At 33.2% G+C, this 19,199-nt stretch overlaps 1 protein-coding gene across 1 annotated transcript in view; it reads left to right on the forward strand.

The window, feature by feature from the left end:
• The window catches only part of LOC118191832 (adipokinetic hormone/corazonin-related peptide receptor variant I-like), a 572,901-nt gene extending 564,247 nt beyond the window's left edge, over positions 1–8,654 (forward strand). Inside the window, exon 4 of the mRNA XM_085810764.1 lies at positions 7,793–8,654. Within this exon, the coding sequence (XP_085666890.1) occupies positions 7,793–8,403 (611 nt within the window). The 3' untranslated portion in view covers positions 8,404–8,654. The remainder of the gene's footprint in view (positions 1–7,792) is intronic.
• The last annotated feature ends 10,545 nt before the right edge of the window (positions 8,655–19,199 follow it).

Below are 19,199 nucleotides of genomic sequence, written 5' to 3' on the forward strand. Positions count from 1 at the left end.
CTTCATTTGTTTTTTTTTTGGCTTCACCCAACACCCGCTTCTTCTTTGAACTTAGAAGTCGGACTCGCCTTTTTCCACCGACTGATTCCTGAGCTGAAATTTTCTCCTTGCTGACAGCTGTCGTCTCCAAGTCCTGGAGTGTATTTCAAACTTCATCAAAGATGAGATCTTCCTTGTTCATCCTGAGTCAATTAGAAAACCTCCTCAGCTTCCGTGATAACCTCCATATAATCAACGAACTCTTTTCCTGCTACTTGCTGCTGGCTTTACTCCTGAACTTCAAGGGACAATTTTGTTTCATATGGTTAGATTTTGCCTGCTACTCAGCAACTGCTTACCTCGGATAAGTTTTTTTTTTTTTTTTTTTTTTTTTTTTTTTTTTTTTTTTTTTTTTTTTTTATGTTTTCTTTCCCGGTTAGATAAAGAAAAATAAATTCTGCAGTTAAATGATTGAATTAATTGATGAGTTGAGCATTAAATTTTTTTTTGTAGTAGACCAAGTTAACCTAACTCTATTGAAATCATTTTTTTGTGTGTCGATTATGTAAAGTATTAAATTGACTAAGGATTTAATTTTTTTATTACTGTAACTTAACTTAATTGTAAAGGAAAAATAAGTTCTTCTTGTAATTATGTAATTCAACTTTGGAGTGCCTGCTTGGTGAGGATTGATTTGTAATATCTTTGTTTGAGCCTCTCTGCTACTCTCAGGGATTAATTTTTTTTGGTAGGATCGTAATAGTGTAATTACTTAACATTTATCCGGTTAAACACTACTTTAATAAACAAATGAAAAAAAATGAAAATTATTATGTGCAATAACTATTTTATTTTTGTTGGATGGTATTGAGTGCAATAATATTTCTTCTGTATTGATTATTCTGTGTGAAGTGGAAGGTGTAACTTGTTAAAATTTATATTTTTTTTTCCCCGGGGAGGGTACTGTTCAATAATTTATAGTTTATTTTTGGTATGTTTACATGATTGCAAAAGTAACTATAATGGAGATTCTAAAGACTAATGTTAAAGAAATAATCACTCAGTAATAGTTTGATTTGTAAAACAATAGTACTAAATTTGTTGAATATATTTTGATTGTCCAAGTAAATATATATATATATATATACAATTTGCAATAAGAGTTAAATAAATAAGTTTTTTTAGACCAAACAAATGGTTAAGTTAATTTGTGTGCTCATGATTTTCACCAGTTTATTTCTCAATTTGATTTTAGGGTTAATCCGGAATAAACACAACGCAATTAGAACAGGTTATTGATACTGGTATGTTATGGTAGAAAAGAGTATTCTGGTGTTATGGTCAATTAGTAGGGTACCTTTTGGTAACGTAGGAAAATTAGAAGGTAAAAATTCAAAAACACCATAACAATTTTGGTGCCATTCAAAAAAAAAACCATAACATATATAATTAAACTTAGGAGATAATATAATCAATTAATCAATACTGTTTAGGAAATAAATTATCATATATATATATATATATATATATATATATATATATACATAATGATATATATATATATCATTATGTGTATTTGTTTTGTTACATGAAATCAAATGTTCTCAATTTAATTTATGAATTCCAAATTTTGTTATAATTATATTATAATTAATTTCTTTATGTCCTATTTTAAATAAATACTGGATCCAGACTGTACGGTGGAATCGCAGGATGTTCCATAGTCCGTAAACTCTAGATTCTCTGGAAAGCTTGCTACTTATTAAGGGATTATTCTTATAAAGCTTGCAATTTTTTTTAGGATTAGTTAGCATGAAAAGCCATAACCAGTTTTCCCAAAGTACATAGCTGGTCTCCCCCATAATCTTAGCCTAAGGGAGATATGTCAGTATAGGAATTTTTCAGGGGAGCTAGTTTATATTTATGTTACATGTAAGAAATATTGAAAATCATCTCATGTAAGTAACCTCCTCGCCACCATTTCAACCTAAGTCGAATTATCTAGTCTGCCATTATACTATTTCTAATTTATCATCTACCATATCTCGAAACATACTTGATCTTAGAAGTATTGCCTTTCTATAGGGTATAAGACACCTGATAATAAGTTCTATGCAACCACAATCTTATAGGATCTATTTAGTTTGCCAATTAGCATTATTAATGGTTTAATAGTCCTAGTTATTTAAAAAGCGATATACAGATTCTTCGATAATTTGTGTATATATTCTTTTAACGATATGCTTAGTTTATATAATTAAAAGTATTTTTAACTGGTGTAATTCAAAGCATATCTAATCAATAAAATTTTCAATCATTTATAGGATTAACGTAAAAATATGTTTCTAAAAGCTATGTATTAAAGTAAAAAAATCGATAAAAAATATTCGTTTCCAACATTAGAAATGCATATAGATTAATCTTTCCATTTTTCATAAGTATTAATTTAAATAAAAATAGACAACAAACATGTAAATTTTAAAGAACTGAATGCCCCGTATCTTTCATATTACGCATAAATGAAAAATGAGAACTTTTATTTAAAAATTATCGTAAAATTTACTTAGATTTATTGAAAAAAATCTTAGATACCTATACTGCTGAATTTGCATACACAAAAACAAAATATGCCAAGCTTTCTATTCTTTCTTTTAATACAATTCACTTTTCGTTTGGGGGGGGGGTAATATTATGAAAAATATCATAAAAATTGTTTAAAGTAAAAAGTCAACTAAGTATCTAAGATAAACAAATCTACAATAAGTATAACTGTGTTTTAGAAATGAAAAGAAATTAGATAGCTTCCCACTGCTGCATGTCCTTGTGGTGTATTCGTTAACACAATCGGCGCGTATTCAAGAGGTCCAGGTTCGAGTCCCGACAAGGGCATTGCTCATTTTTCACGCCTCCCGCATCAAAGCATCAAAACAGACCTAACGACTCTACAGTGGCGCCCGAACTAGAAAGGTGGTGAATGATGATTCTTCATCACCAGGATTTGGCAACTGGGTCCCCTAATCTCCAGTCTTACTATAAAAGGGGTAGTATATAAGATATTCTCTCCCTCCTTTCTGCATGCCTTTGTGATGTAATGATTAGCACATTCGGCGCGTATTCGAGAGGTCCAGGTTCGATTCCAGGCCAGTTTTTAAATTAATATAATTTCGTGTTTCAATAATTAAATAATAGTTGCTTTTCAGTGGCAACGTTTTATCTTTTCAAATAAGTTCTCTCTTAAATTTACTTCTCATCGACATTAACTAATGAATATTTTAACTTATTCCTTAAGAACTGAACTACTCTTTTAAGTTAAAGAGGCAATTAAAAAAACTTTTAAATGAAAATAAAACATGATTACTTTAAAATTATATCATGAAATGTGATTAGAATTAGTGATCAATTAGCTTTGCCATTTTAAGCATAGCTAATACGTCGTTTCCGTATTATAGCACATACATAAATAATAAAATGATTAAAAAATCAAGGTCATAGTACCCATTGAGTGTTCAAATTAGTAGTTGGTCGAACAGCCACTGGTGGCAATGCATGCTTGAATTCGTCGAGGCAAGGAGTGGTAGAGGTTCCTAATGTCATTCTGCCAGGCATTCATCAGTTGTCGCTCTAAATCTGCGATATTTTGTGGTGCTCGAATCTGGCGGCCTACCATGTCCGAGACATGTCGATTGGTGAAAGGTCTGGTGAACTTGCCTGCCAAGGAAGAGTATCAACCGCACGGAGACAGTCCAGAGATATGCGAGCAGTATGTAGCCTGGCATTATCTTGTTGGATAATAGCCCCAGGATGACGTGCAATGAAGGGTAATGCAACCGGCCGCAGGATGGTATCAACATATCGTTGAGCTGTTAAAGATGTACTGAGGATGACTTAAGATGACCTGCTGTCATAAGAAATAGCGCCTCACACCATCACAACAGGCGTTATGGTTGTATGCTTTTGTAAAATAAAGGCTGATTGGGACCGCTGGCCCCTTCCTCTCCAGGCACGAACATGGTAGTCATCTGCTTCAGGAGTGAAGCGGGATTCATCGCTGGACACTATACGATGCCAGTCTGATGGCAGTCATGATGATCGGTTGGAACACCACTCCAGACGACTCCGCCGATGTTGTGGGGGTCAAAGACAAACGTCTTAAAGGCCTCTGTGAGCGTAACCCCGTCTGCCACAAGCGCTCTGAGATGGTGGATGGTACCACGGGAGGTATAGACGTGGTTGTAGTGCGTTGAATAGTTGACAATGATACCGTTGGGGCGGTTCGGGCCTGGCTAACCGCCCCAACGGCCAGGCAACGGCCTGGCGTATAGTGATCCTATCTTGCTTCGCATTTGTGCTCCTTGGCCTTCCAGAGCCTTCATTTCGTTGGTAATTTTCTTGTATCAACCATTGCTGCCAACATTTTTGCACAGCAATGTCTGTATGCTGCAGGTGGCGGCTTGTTGCTCGGTATGACCACCCAGCTTCACGCAACCCTACAATGTGACCACGTTCTGTTACGTAGAAAAAGCAATGCAAATTGAACTTTTAAAAACTGACTTCTTCTTTTGGTGCCGCGACAAAAAAAAACTAAAACTAAACTCAGTACTTACATAATCAAAAACTTTTAAATCTAAGAGAAATCAAAGAAAGATATCCTCCCTGGTGTTTTGGTAGAATCACGATTATTTGTCAAAACCTAAAGGCGAAAATGGCATTTCCGCAACACAACCATAAACATGCTATCTCTCACTTAAGATTAAAACTAAATCAGATCTCTAACCTGAAAACACATAAATTTCAACACAAAATCTAGAGATATCCTTAAACCCTTAACTTTTAAAATACCACATAGATCTCTTCAAAATACCAGGGAAAGATACATCTTTCATTTAAGAAGTCTGTTCATCAAAATCAAAATAAATTCAGTAAACCGATCTTATAGACACCAACTCTAAAAACAGATTTTTCTTTCTACTACCGCAATATAATTACCCAGGTTCAAAATAATAACCATGTTCCGTAAGGATCACATGGGTGACCTACAGTAGACCCCAAGTTAATACACAAAAGAAACATACAATAATAAAAAATAATAAACACATTTATTAAATAATTCAAATCTTATAATTCAAGATAGCTGGCCAGACTAACATTATTGCATTAATACAAAAATCATAGTGAAACACGTCACAGTTGTTAATCATTTTAAACAGAAACTCAAGAATTTTAAACTCATTTATAAAAGCTAATTTAGAATAAATCATATTTCTTCAACTGTAACACATCAGTATGTTCATCCTCGGTCAAATGAAATTACATGAACATAGCACTCAAAGATTAAAAAAAAAAAGATTCACTTCCTCCAATTAGTTCAATTAACTTCTGACTAATAAACATTCATAAAAAAATTACCTTCTCAGCCAGAAATTTAGTAACAATAAATATTCAGTTTTCATCTACTTAAACATGATAGCTCTTGCTTTAGTATTAAACATTTCCAAATTTATAAAGATTAATTAACAAAAGAAAAGCACCAATGAAAGTATAAAGTCACTCACTACAGGGAGCTGCCCGGATCCAGTCCTAAACGTCGAAAACATAACAGCCAAGCATCTTTGTCCGGAAAACCGATACCGAAGTGAGTTCATAGCATAACGGGAATCCTCTAATAGCACCCGCGCTACTCGGTCCAGCAGCATTTAACTCAAAAAAATAATAATAATCAGCATTCCCTTTTTTTTCGACCCTCTGAAGACAACGGAAGGAGATTGACAGCAGGAGATGACGACTTCTCTCTTTTTCCATATTTTTTCAAAGCAAACTGGAACTTCAGCGCGTGCAATTCAGAAAGCTCTTCCACACATGGAAAGCGTCAGAGACATGATTCAGACGCTGGACCTAGCTCCAGGTCTTTTGACAATTAAGCAGAAATTTAACCGCAAGGAGCCCGCGACGAGCTCGGACCGGTCGCCGCAACCAGTGCCTCGGAGATCATCAAATTTTAACCGTAACCGCGGTCACCCCTAGGGGTCGACGGGTAACGCTCCTCTCAAAGTCGATCAAACTGAACCAAATCTCACAAAACCTCGCAAAATCTCTCTTCTTCTCCCTTGCAACGGCTTAAGAAAACTCGGTTTACCTCACCAAGAAACGCCTCAAAATCACTATTGGCTCAAACAACACTAAAATTAAAAATTTAACCAATCTTAAAGAAACTCGGACTCCCTCTAACCAACTAGAAAAAAGGTAATAAATAGCCTCTAAAATTCTCAGAAATTCAGAACTTTCTACAAGATGACAGACCCTCTCTTTCCCACGCAACAGAAGAATGTTTCCAACCTATAACTCTGTCGAAAAAATCGCCGCCCATTAGAACTATTTGCCTCTGAACGAGCAAAACACGTGTTTTCAACCCCCCGCGAAAAGAGAAAAATCCAGCTGGGCAGTCTGACCCCTAACCTCCAAAAGAAGCCAATTCGTGAGAAACGGAAATACACCCGCGCCCTTTTAACTGTAACACATATTCTGCCAAACTTAAAAGAGCTTTGCCGTAAAGTTTAACAATATTAAATATTATACATTAATTTTAAAATTAGAACAATACAAATTCATTAAACACAGTAAAATAATACGCAATAATTATACACAACAAAAAATACATAATTTTCCATGACAGTTCGAAGTCGTTTAGTTATCTGTAAGGTCTTCAATATCGTCGTAATGGCATCTTTAGTTGCTTCTTTACGGAATTACGATAGTAGCAACAAAAAAAAGAAAAATTTCCGCCTCTGTTACTGGTTTTATCCTTTGTGATTTGCGCTCTAGAAATGCGTGCTATGGTCGCAATTCCTATTTATTTGCCTTGAAACTTTGATCATTTGCATGTTCGATCAAGATGTTTTTGCATATCAAATTTCGTCACGATCGCAAAAGTCCTTCTTGGTGCTTCGATTTTTTTTTTTTTTTTTTTTTTAAGAGTGTATTTCAAACTTTTTTTTTTTTTTTTTTTTTTTTTCGACATTTACTTTTTTGAAGATGGTCGAGTTCATAAATGAAAAATGAGACATTAATCCAGTAAAGGCTGATCCATTTTCATGAAAGTCATCACAAAATAATCCATTTTTTTAATGAAGAATTTGAACAGCAATTGGGTTTCAAGTGAAATACGAAATAATGTTTTTGGTTTGCTACAGATAGAATATAAATTGAATAAAAGGAGGACCAGTATGATGGAGTTTCATACTGAATATTGGCATTTTTGAGTAAAATTTGCTATAAATAAAAGCAGATGTCTGACATTTTTATTTGTTTCAAAATATCTATAAATAACATATCAATAAATATTATCAGCTGAACAAATTTCATCATATACGTTCTAAATAATAATATAGGTAATTTACTAGGTAGTCAGGAAATTTTCTGAACCATTAAAATCATTTATATAAAGTTATTATAAATACAGTAATATTATAATTACAGGAAAAGCATTGTAATCATTTATTTTCATAACTCTCTCAAGATTACTTGTGAGCAAAAATGAAACTCTTTTTAATGAATAAAACAACCATTTGGTTCTACAATTCATTACTGAGCTGTCTAAATTATACCTAAAATTTTCTTTATTTTACTCATCTTTACCTAATGATAATTAGACACAGATGCAAGAAATAGTCGTAGGTATCTCAGTTTCTGGTATTAGTGAAACACTCTTTTTATTTATTCTTACTTGTTATGTCTAAACGCAAACAAAATGTTTTAATCTCTGGTTTTCATTTAAAAATGAATTTGAAATAAAATAAATTTTTCTTTCAATTTTCAGGTACTCCCAACGATGGCCGATCACAAATATCCGGAAGACTGAGGCTTAGGATGTCTGACATGTCTCACATACAGAGAGCCAGAGCTCGGACTCTGAAGATGACAATTATCATCGTCTTCACTTTCTTCTGCTGCTGGACTCCTTACGTCGTCATCGACCTCTGGTACCTCTTTGATCCTTTATCAGCTGAGGCGCTAGATTCAAGAATACAATCTTCTCTCTTCATGTTCGCAGTATCAAACTCCTGCGTCAATCCCCTCGTGTATGGAAGTTACACTTTCAACTTTGCGACTTACATCAGAAAACTATTCCGATGCTCCGCAAATAACACGGCTGTCAGCAGACAGGCATCTGGTGTAACTAGGTTCACTCAGATTGACAGACATCACGCCAACGGCTACGTGCCAGCACTAACGGATGGGAAAATATATAAGTTGTACCCAGCCGAAGACCAATGCCTGGAATTGATGCATGCAACCCCCTTGCGACGTCCCTTAAATAGAAGGAAAGTCGTCGATACAGAAGAAACAATTGCTCTTGGATATTGTGAGGAATTAGAGTCACAATCATACCATTCGCATTCATCTTACAGTCACGGCTGCTCCGGGTAGTACCCATTCATGATAAAACTCCAAAGTCTATATAAAACACTCACACACCTCAAAAATAGCACACACCTCCTTTTACAAAAAATCATTGTACTAAAAAATTAATGAATTTATAATTTTAATGTATACACAAGTTTAGTTTTATGAAAGTAGGGATCAAGCAAGTGAAAGGTGCATTAAAATTAAAAAATAGGAAACAATTCGAAATTTTTTTAATAAAATTAGCCAGTATAGAGTATTTACATTAATTTCTTTCTCAGTAAAATTCCAAGATTTAAATGTTTGTTGATTCTGATCAAATTCGTTTAATTTATCAATTTTCAGAAATTAAACATGAAGGATTTTATATTGATAATGCATTATATGATATTATATTTACTATTGTATTTCATTCATTTTTAAATTTAAAGAATTAAACTTTTTTTCAGTAAATTCTTAATAATGTGTATAGCCTATAAAAAATTTTACATTTAGTGAAAGGTTTACTGTAAATTAATATTTTAAAATTTAAAATTTTCAACTTTGTTTGACGTTATGTTTAATTCATAGATTCAATTAAAACCAGTCGGTCTCCTGAATTATAATATTTATACTACAAGCTGTAAATTTTTTTCTTTTTGAGATTTATGCAATCTATTGAGATTTCGGCTATGTTTTTGTATATCTGATGTCATTAGCAAGAAAAATATTCCTTTTCTATAAAAGATTCATCAATCGTTTCGGTAAACTGAATGACATTAAGAGCTCCAACAAGTTCCTTACAATTCCTGTTTTTCAAAAAGGAATTTTTTTTAATAAAATTCCATCATTAAATTCCCTGTTTAAGCTTTAACCATGTCCAAAAGTGAAATAATGAGCTTACCGAAGGTCTTTTGCTAGTACATTAGTTTATAATAAGCAAAGGATTTTATTGCATCTATACTCCTCAGATTTTATAAGCTAAGAAAAAATGTACAATTAGTTAAAGACATTACGTTGTTTAGGGTTTTCAAATCTATACAACATGACCAAGTTCAAGCCTTAGTATTCGGAAAAAAAATTCTTATCAAAAGTTTCGCAATTTAATCTAAAATGTTTTCCAGTTTTATTTCCATTCATAATATGAAATATTATTTCAAGGATACTTTTAGTATTCTTTTTTTTTTTTTTTTTTTTTTTTTTTTTTTTTTTTTTTTTTCATATTGAAAAAATTTCTGTTATAGTTCGACCGCCTCATCCGCGACCATGAGCGCAAACACGCATGCGCCATTCGGACCGAACTCTTCTCAAAACAGGGTGGAAGGATGGGGACTTTTTTTCTCTCCAGCATAGCTCTTTCCGGAGAAGAGAAGACCTTTCACGTCGCAGCAAGTAATACCGCCCTTTTGGACGAGTCTATGTGTTTTGGCAGAATGTCAACCAGGTTTGCGCTTGAGAAGGTCGAACTATACCTAATGGACTGTATGAGGTAAATATTACGACGCGCGAATGCAGTATTCTAAAGAATATTTTTGCTATGACATGGCATTATTTCAATTATTTTAAAGCAGTCCTATCGATAAAATTATTTACTAGTAGCAGAAAGCATGTAATTCTTCCTTAGATAGAATTAATCTCAGAAATATCACTGGGAAAATTAAAACAAAAGCGTACAAAAGAATTATTTTAAGCCGAAGATATTAATGTTTGTAATATATGTGTGTGTTATCTTTTACAACTCATAAATATTTGTGATAATCATGTGACTGCTTAATATATAGAGAGTAGCGAATAATAGTTTGCAGTACTAGAAAATTTGAAATTGGAACAGAATGTATTTTTTGAAGAATTCACTTGGTTAACATATAATTAATGCATATTTATACAATATCATACATATTATATATATTTGTTTTCATATTACTTTTCAGTTTTATTTCAATGCTCTCCCAACTATAAGTTACCATAATGAAGAAAAATGCTAAAATAATTATATTTAACTACCTTCTCAAACAAATTCACACGAAATTATCCCTATTATAATTCGTAAAGGTGACATTTCTAAAATTTGAGGTCGTGTTATGGCAATTTCATTCTGAAATCATTTCGCTTTTCATAGTTACGTTGCTTACAGGAAACTTAACTGCGCATGAAATTTATGTAGACAATATCGAAATATTTATCAACATGTGTATTATCACTGTCGTGGTTTTTCAAATTCTCTAAAAATGAGAATAATAAATAAGTACTGCAGTTTTTTTGAACAACAGCAATTTTAAAATCCGCAATAAAGATGCTTAATGTTTTTTTACGTGATACAATGTCATCATAACGACATGTGTGTTGAAAATAAAAACGCATACTCATGCAGAGTAGAAAAATTGAAGACTGAAATTTCTGCTATTTCTAGCTCCTCAACTTACAAAATCGAGTAATTAATGTGACTGAAACATGATATTTGCTAACCTTTCTTACCGATTATAAAGAAGAAAGCTACAGTTCAAGCAACTTGAATCGAGAAAACTTATGCGAGTACGCAAATTTGACGCAAATTTTTACGCAAATTTGTTGGAAATCATATATTGGCATTTGTTTACTGTTAAAAATTGGTTTCTGCTATTCTGACAGCTTATATATATCAACGCCTGCCCCTTGAAATGACGTATATAAAAACATTGAGGATTAACCCTGAATAATTCGTTTGTACATTTTCCTAACCAGGCCAGTTTGTATGGGATTTTTCTTAGATATTTTAGATACTTTTTTTCTTTATAAGATCACAAGTTTTTTTCTTGTTTAAAATTTTATAACTTTGATCTTCTCAAGTTTTACTTTGATGTTTTAAAACACGCAAACTAGTCCGGAAAAGGGACAAATTGAGACATCGTTAGTAATAGAATAAAAAATTAATTACAAAGGAAGCCGTTTTCAGTCTCAATATATTTATTTGTTCGACGAAACGTGTTTGTATGTGCTGCAAAACGTGTTTGTATGAGTTGCAAAACTCAGATCGCATAAATTTACGAGTGTTAGAGAAAAACTCAATCAAGATGTTGGGGTTTTAATTTTTGAATTTAAAAGTTAAAAATACTTTGCTTCTTTGCGTACCACCGGTTGAGAACCCCTGCTTTAGAGAGTTTTTCAGGAAGGTATTTTTTCTAATAGGCAGATAGCATTAACTTTTGTTACCATAACTAAATAAACCTCCAAAATAAAAAAATAAAAATACTTTTAATCATCATTTCTTCCTACAACGCACATGCTACAAATGCATATATTTATCTGCCATCTGGTATTTAATCTCCGAAAGTGCAACGATCTTTTTAGGACATTCTTTCAATGATCATCATTTCCCATATGCAAGGTCTGGCAAACATTTAGATGAACGAGAATGAGAAGATAAATATACACAAGATCACAAGATAAATCAATCAAAATAGTTTATTGGAATACGAGAAGAAAACGGGCAAAAGCGAAATTCTTGAAGATGTTAAAATAACAAGCCAATCACGATAGACTTGTCGGTTTTTCAATGGAAACTCTGTGACAATATAGGAAACAAGTCATTACTTTAAAACACAATTGCTGAAAATATAGCTTATTTCATAGAAAATGGTTGATATAAATATTAAACTCAAGTGAAATCAGTAAATCTTTGCTGAACGCTGGAATGTCAGTATTACATTGCAAATCGCACGTCAAATCGAGTATCGCAACGTAAACTTTCTACGCAAAACATATGTTAAGTACAGTTCAAATTTTAAGAAAGAATGTATAACTTAAACAAATCTATTTATTGCCGTAAGTAAAAGGTAAAAATGAATAAACGCTAATTAAAATGATTTTTATTACTACATAATAAGTAGGTACATGATACAATTATTTATTTTAAAGTGATGATTTTTGCTTGGGATAGTGACTGACATATTATGATAATTTTTCTTAAAAAATTTGTTAGTAAGAAGCGCAGAGTTTTACAATGTTTCTTTCTTGAGAAATGATAAAATTTGCCCCATGTTAATTTATTTTAATTCGAACCTGAACTTGTTTACTTTAGTTTTACTATAAAAGAATAATTCAAAAAACCTTCTTTTCATTAGAAATAAATATTCAGGGTTAAATATTTATATATAATCTTTGCAACGATTACAAGTTTTAGGGATTAAAACATTTGATATTGTCATAAAATTTATTATGATTTCAAAAGCTGGGGAATTATGCAGTTAATTAAATTGAACACAAACAAAACTTTTCTGCCTAAATGGGAGTTAGGGCTGTGCAATCTTAATTAATGAACACTATGGGCATTTCATGGAGATTGTAGGAGCCCATACTAGGGGCAAATGTTTTGTTATTCTTGAGTGATTTGATGCAGTAAAGCATCCTAAGTTATTGTAAAAATCCTCAAAGTATTTGATTCTGTTAAGACAGCTCCAAATTAGGAATTAAGTGTACAAAGAGACTCATGCATCTATAGAGTAGATTCACAGTTTTAAGAACTTCAAGTTCATGAGCTCTCACTTTGGTCTTGAAAAACTGCTTTCCTTATTTAATGTTATTTTCCTTTCTAAATTAGCAATTTTACAAATCTGTGTGTTCTTGATAGGAACTCTTAAAATCTGTATCCCACCATATTAACACTGCAAAAATTATTTACGTTCTTCGCATTTGCGTCAAAGTACGTATTTCCTTCAATCCTAAATTTTATATTCCTCATAAGATTTATTTATCAAGCACAGTGTGTCTATAATATATGTATATGTATGTGTGTGTTTATGTATATATATATATAAATATAAGATAAAATAAATCTATACATAATGAAAAATTGATTATGCAAAAAACATCTCTTTTTCTTTCATGGTTATTAATTTAGGCATTTCATAAAATGAATTACTAAGTCTACTTAAAAACTTTTTCTCACTTAGTAAGATTGTTCTTCTAGTATGTACATTTTCAAGTATATTTTTCAGTTAAAGATAAAAATTGATTATTTTTAACATTCATTAAAAACATAGTGATTATAAATATAAGCAAACATTTGAATGCGGAAAATAAAAGTCGCTTGTATTATCCGAAAGGTAGCTCCCGATACATAAAAAAACTCAACTCTTCAGAGCATTCTTTTAGAATTCTAGGTGACAAAATCCAAATGTATGTCAGAAGACATTCATGTTAATATTATAAATCAGCTTTAGAAGTATACTGATTATTAACGTTGAAGTTTATAAATCGTAAATCATTTATATTTCTGGAATTTTAAAATCACAAAGTTGAAGAGACCAATAAGTGAACTTCTGAGTGAAATTGGAGTAACAGGAAACTACACAAGAGAAGGGTGAAAGTACCCTTTATTCAATCTTTGAAAAAATGCAATGCGTCAACTCGACGCTACCAAACTTCGCCTCTACTTGGGCGGTAACTCAAAGTCAGATAATGAAACTAAAATCTGAAGATATTAACAAGCGATAGAACTAGCTTACAGGGCTTAGCGAGATCCCGTAACTTCAACCCCCTTCGAAGTTAGTGATAGCAAAGAGATGCAATTAAGCCACTTGAACCAGCAATAAGCAAACGTAACTACGGCAGAAATGGCGGTTAGAGCCTCTCTTTACTCCTACTGAAACTCGGCTTTTAAATACTTTTAAATCCTGCAAAGTAGAAATTTGCATTCCTTCAGGCGCGTTACAACTATTCTGACAGTGACAATTAGGAGAATTAAGACTTATAGGAAAACTTGAACTTTAAATCATTAGTGAAAATAAATATAAATCCCTACAAAGTGTTTTCCATTGATTTAAGGACTTAAACAAGACACATTCTAAATTTTTTAATCTTCATTAAAATTTTCAAAATAGTTTAAATCCTTCTTTAAAAGATCCTTTTAATACTTCTGTAAACATTAAACACTATTCTGTAAAGGATTAATGGAAATAGCCCTTTCTGCAGCACATTGTTAGATGTAACAGTAACCGATTTTTAGATCGGTTATTCAGTACCGATGCTGGGAATTCTATAATTTCCTATAGAACCATATTCTCGGATTTTCCATACTAAGATATAAGTTTTCGCATAGAAATCTTCCGTTTTCTGATCATTATGAAGCAACCTGGCTAAAAGGTTTAATCCGAAGATAACATAGAAAAGCTTTACAAAATAGTCTAATGAAAATTCAACGACTATCTCTGTTTTTTTATGTTTTAGACATTATAAAATACATCTGCTTTCACCACTAATTAGCCAGCTGTCGCCTATGACAGGCCTTTGGCAAATTTCTTCCTCATGCAAGGGGTTAATTAAATGAAATATTCGTAATTATGCAAATTTCAATGTAAATAGTTTAGTTTAAGACTTAATTAAGTATATAACTTCTACGAATACCGTGCCTGCTCTTGCATGTTAATTTTTAAATCTGTTTTATACACCAATCTGGATCTCATATCAACTAATTATTAACGAAAATAAGTTAAGTTTACCTTAGGCAGTGCATTTACTACATGCATAATGATTGATATCACACAGTTACCTTCACATATATCTGGAGTGATCGGTCGAAATGAAAAAAGGGATGGATGGAAAAGAATATTAAAAGGCTAATTTGTCAGCAAAATTTAAAATATTTTACAACATTCGGATAAAATAGTTTATTCAAAACTAAGTATTATTAATTTTTATCGCTATCATTGCTTTTAGATTTTAACATACAGAACCATTCAAATTTTAAGCTTCAAACTATAAATGATTCTTATTTCTTAGAATATTAGTTTTGATACCAACCCAAGTTAAGCTTTAAATAAATTTGCCTTAATTATGTTATAAGGTATTAGGTATTTCTCCCACTTCCCTAGGTGCCTTCGTGGTGTAACGGTAGCATGCTGGGCCGGTATTCCAGAGGTCCGTGGTTCAATTCCCGGCGAAAGCGGTTGTTAATTTTTCATCTCTCCGGCTTCCAATTAACCTAATGGCTCTACAATGTTTGCAATAATTGGAGCCAGTCCTTATTTTATAGGATTTCAATTGTTGAATAGAATGTTTTTCACCAAAAGAAATGTGACATTTTTCTATTAAATATTGCTCAAAAAAAAAAAAGAATAAAGTACCTTGATAAGGAGTTTTTTTAATTGAATTTCGTGTCGAAAATGCTCAAGCAAGAAATCCCTTTAAACAATAATACATACGCCCGGGATTAAAAATATAATTTCACATTAAATACTGTATAAGATTTTGAATGATATTGAACGATTTGATATTCAATTTTATATATCTTTATCTAAATGTCCTAAACCCTAAGCTAAAAGAAATCTATTAAAAAGGAAAATTCCGTTAAAATGTTTGAAATTATATAGTATAATGTTTGAAAACTATTTTCTGGATTACCAAAGGAATTTCTGAAGAGTAAAATACTTAATCGATTGATCAATATACTCGTATATTTATGAAAAGCAATTTAGTCATCTTAAGATGAAAGATCTTAAGAGAAGCACAGCCATGCCAAAAACGGAGCAAACTGTAAGAAGTTACAGAACCCACCAAAATAAATACTTTTCATTGTAGAATACTTGGTCTTACATAAAGCAATTAGGCTCTGAAAGGCTTTTATTTCTCATCGCATAACATCTTACGCAATTAAAAGACAGTTGATAATGACCGTCTGCATATTTCACAAGTGCACATCTGTGTAGCCACCGAGGGAGTGACTTTTAGGATGGACCAATGAGCATCCAGTAATATTTCTGTCATGTCACATGACCTTTCGCGTGCTTTAAAATTTAAGCAAGATGATTGAAAATATTCTGCCATGCAATTTTCTGTACAAAATAATTAAAGCGTCGTCGATTGCTTCTGAAACTTTTCATTGAGAAGTTAGATCAAATATAGGCAATTATGAAGATTTCACTACCTGGTTGAAATAAATACAAGCACATGTTGGATACTTCGCAAAAATATCGATGTGAAATATTACTTAATAAGTGGTAAATAAGATGAAATAAATATGTGATAAACATCTGAGCCCAAATGCAATCTTTACATAAAACTAAGCATATGAGAAAAATATTTACACCAATTATCGTCAGCATACTTTATTGAAGTCTATATGAAAAAGATGTTCTATAATAAAAGCCAATGCAGAATTTTATTTAAAGTGAACTTTACTAATTTCCATTCGTATACATTTAGTGTGTTAAATTTCTAAGAAATACTCATCGAACAGATTGAATTTATCTTATTCACAACGAATATATTCAATTTATTTACATATAATTTTTAATGTTAGCAATGGATATAATCAGATCATATGTATTCTGAATCTTACACTTTAAAAATTAAAAGAATGCAAGCACTGAAATAAGAAACAGTAGAGTCATTCTCAGCTCAATTAAAAAAATATACACTTGAATTCTCTTAATCCACATAATATGCCGTGAACATCAATCCAAATATTAATGCGTGATAACAATCGCGAAAGTGAAATGTCAGCGATTAATTAAACTCAGAAAACGAAAGCACTAGCAGATTTCTTCTATTACGCCATATATTTATAACTGTGAAACAAATGCAGAATAAAACGTAAACAACATATGCTCACATGCACGAAGGTTTAGCGTCACAAGAGCAATAGCAGCTCATTTGTCCATTTTCGAAACCCCTCCCTCAATGGCTACGCTGATGTGCACTTGTGAAATATGCTGGCCGTCTTCTGCTCGTTCGTGTATCGATTCATTCCAGTAATAACAGTGCATGAACAGAGAACCTGTTGTAAGACGTCGTACTCTGTAGTTTCTGAACGTATTGCACTATATGGAGCCTCCATGTGGGGCATAACGATCACTACTAAAATGGAGAATCTGCTACGCTCAGCACAAAGACCATTCCTCCTGAGCATTACCCGAGGATATAAAACCTCGCCCACTAATGCTCTAAACGTGATTTCAGGACTACCGCCTCTGCATCTCTTAGCTCATCGCGAGAGTGCAATAGTGCGAGTGCTCCGACTCAAAGAGACAATAAGTTTATGGGATAGGACTTATGTTTATACTGACTATGAGCAAAGCATTCCCGAGCCACCTTGCCACCCGGCCGAATTCAATATCTCGATTAACTGCAGGTCACCAACGTGGTTCAACGCCGCTGCAATCTATACCGATGGTTCCAAAGGAGAATGTGGCACCGGTAGCGGATACTGTGTTCTACTTGGGAACCAGATCTTAAAGACCTGGGAAAGGAAGCTTAAGCACAACAACTCAGTTTTTCAGGCTGAACTGATTGCATTAAAAGCTGCACTTGTCTACGCACTGGAAAATAACTATTCCAGTATATATTCAGACTCAGCCTCTAGCCTCCAGGCAATCCAAGGCAAATGTAGTAAAAATCCACTCGTCAGGGCTATACAAAAACTCTTACTAAGAACACCTAAATACTATAGGCCTGAACTCCAGTGGGTACCTGCCCACACTGGAATACTGGGTAATGAAATTGCAGATGCAATAGCCAAAAGAGCAGCAACTAACCCCCACGTTCGCACACTTGACGTGCCTCTCCCGGGTTCGTTCTTAAAAGCTGAGCTCGAGAGAGAATTACTTAAACGTTGGCAACATCTGTGGGAGACAGAAACCACCGGCAGAAGAGTTTACAGATTTTTTCCAAAAGTCTGCCGGCTTCTAAAATCTGGCTCGTCTCACTTCACTCAGTATCTAACAGGACATGGTCCCTTCATGACTTACCTGCATCGCTTCATACGACGCGAAAACGAGCATTGCTCATGCGGAATGGTAGGAGATCCGGACCACTATCTGTTCGCTTGCAGAGAGACCGCTAAATATCATCGTAGGCAACCAGTAGCAAACCACATCCATGCATGGGCCGAAGCTACTTCAAAAAATCGCAATGCATTGAAACGCATATGCGATTGCATAAACATTGCACGCATAATCTCAGACAGGCTGGAGTAATTCTCAGCCACCATCCTCGTCACCAGCACAGCCCCTGTATGCTCTGTACCTGTAGCGAACTAATTTTATCTTAAGTTAGCTTATTCGGCTTTTCTTATTCCCTGTATATATTTATCTTCTTGAACTGTAAACCTTGAATTATGAACCTTGAACTATGTATTTTGCCTTATTTTATGTATTGTTTACACTGTTTTGCCTTTTTTTATTTTATGCATTGTTTTACTTTCTAGTTTTTTACTTCTTATTACTTTTAGTATTTGTAACCACCTATCCATTACTCTGTAAATATGTAACTGGAATTGTTCTTCACGCCCGCAATGCACCCTTCTTCCATCATGCACTACCGTCTTCGTCCAGCATTTGTTTGCACTGCCCCCAGCAGTCGTCTTGAGCACAATATGTATTTATAAGTGTGTCTTTTGTTCAAGTTATTTCCGTTAGCGGGGCTACCTGGCCGATATGCTAACTACCCAGTGGACCGGCTGCCTCGCTGTCGGTGGAAAGAAAGAAAGAAAGAAAACCTGTTGATTAACTGCCAATATCAAGCACTGCAGGATTCATTGCAGCTCAGTAAATATAACGTCCCTAAAGACACATGATGTAACTAAATCTGAATTTTCTGAAGAAATGATGGAGAAAGGTAATAAAGAAATGAGACGCGCTTTTCTTCGCCAAAAGTTACATAGGTAATCTTAGAACACTCAAGGGTCACTATGAATTTAAAATATGAAATATAAATGTTATTAACAGAGAAGCACAGCCATGCCACAAACGAAAATAGTTGTAAACAAGATACATGAAAAATATAAAATACAAACAAGAAATAAAATGAATGCAAATAATAATAATAATAATAGTGATTGTGCACTGCGAAAACCATCGCTTTCGTAT

Source organism: Stegodyphus dumicola, chromosome 2 (genome assembly GCF_044657685.1).
Source record: "Stegodyphus dumicola isolate Sdum_Otavi_A_Nest chromosome 2, ASM4465768v1".
Classification (NCBI taxonomy): Eukaryota; Metazoa; Arthropoda; class Arachnida; order Araneae; family Eresidae; genus Stegodyphus; species Stegodyphus dumicola.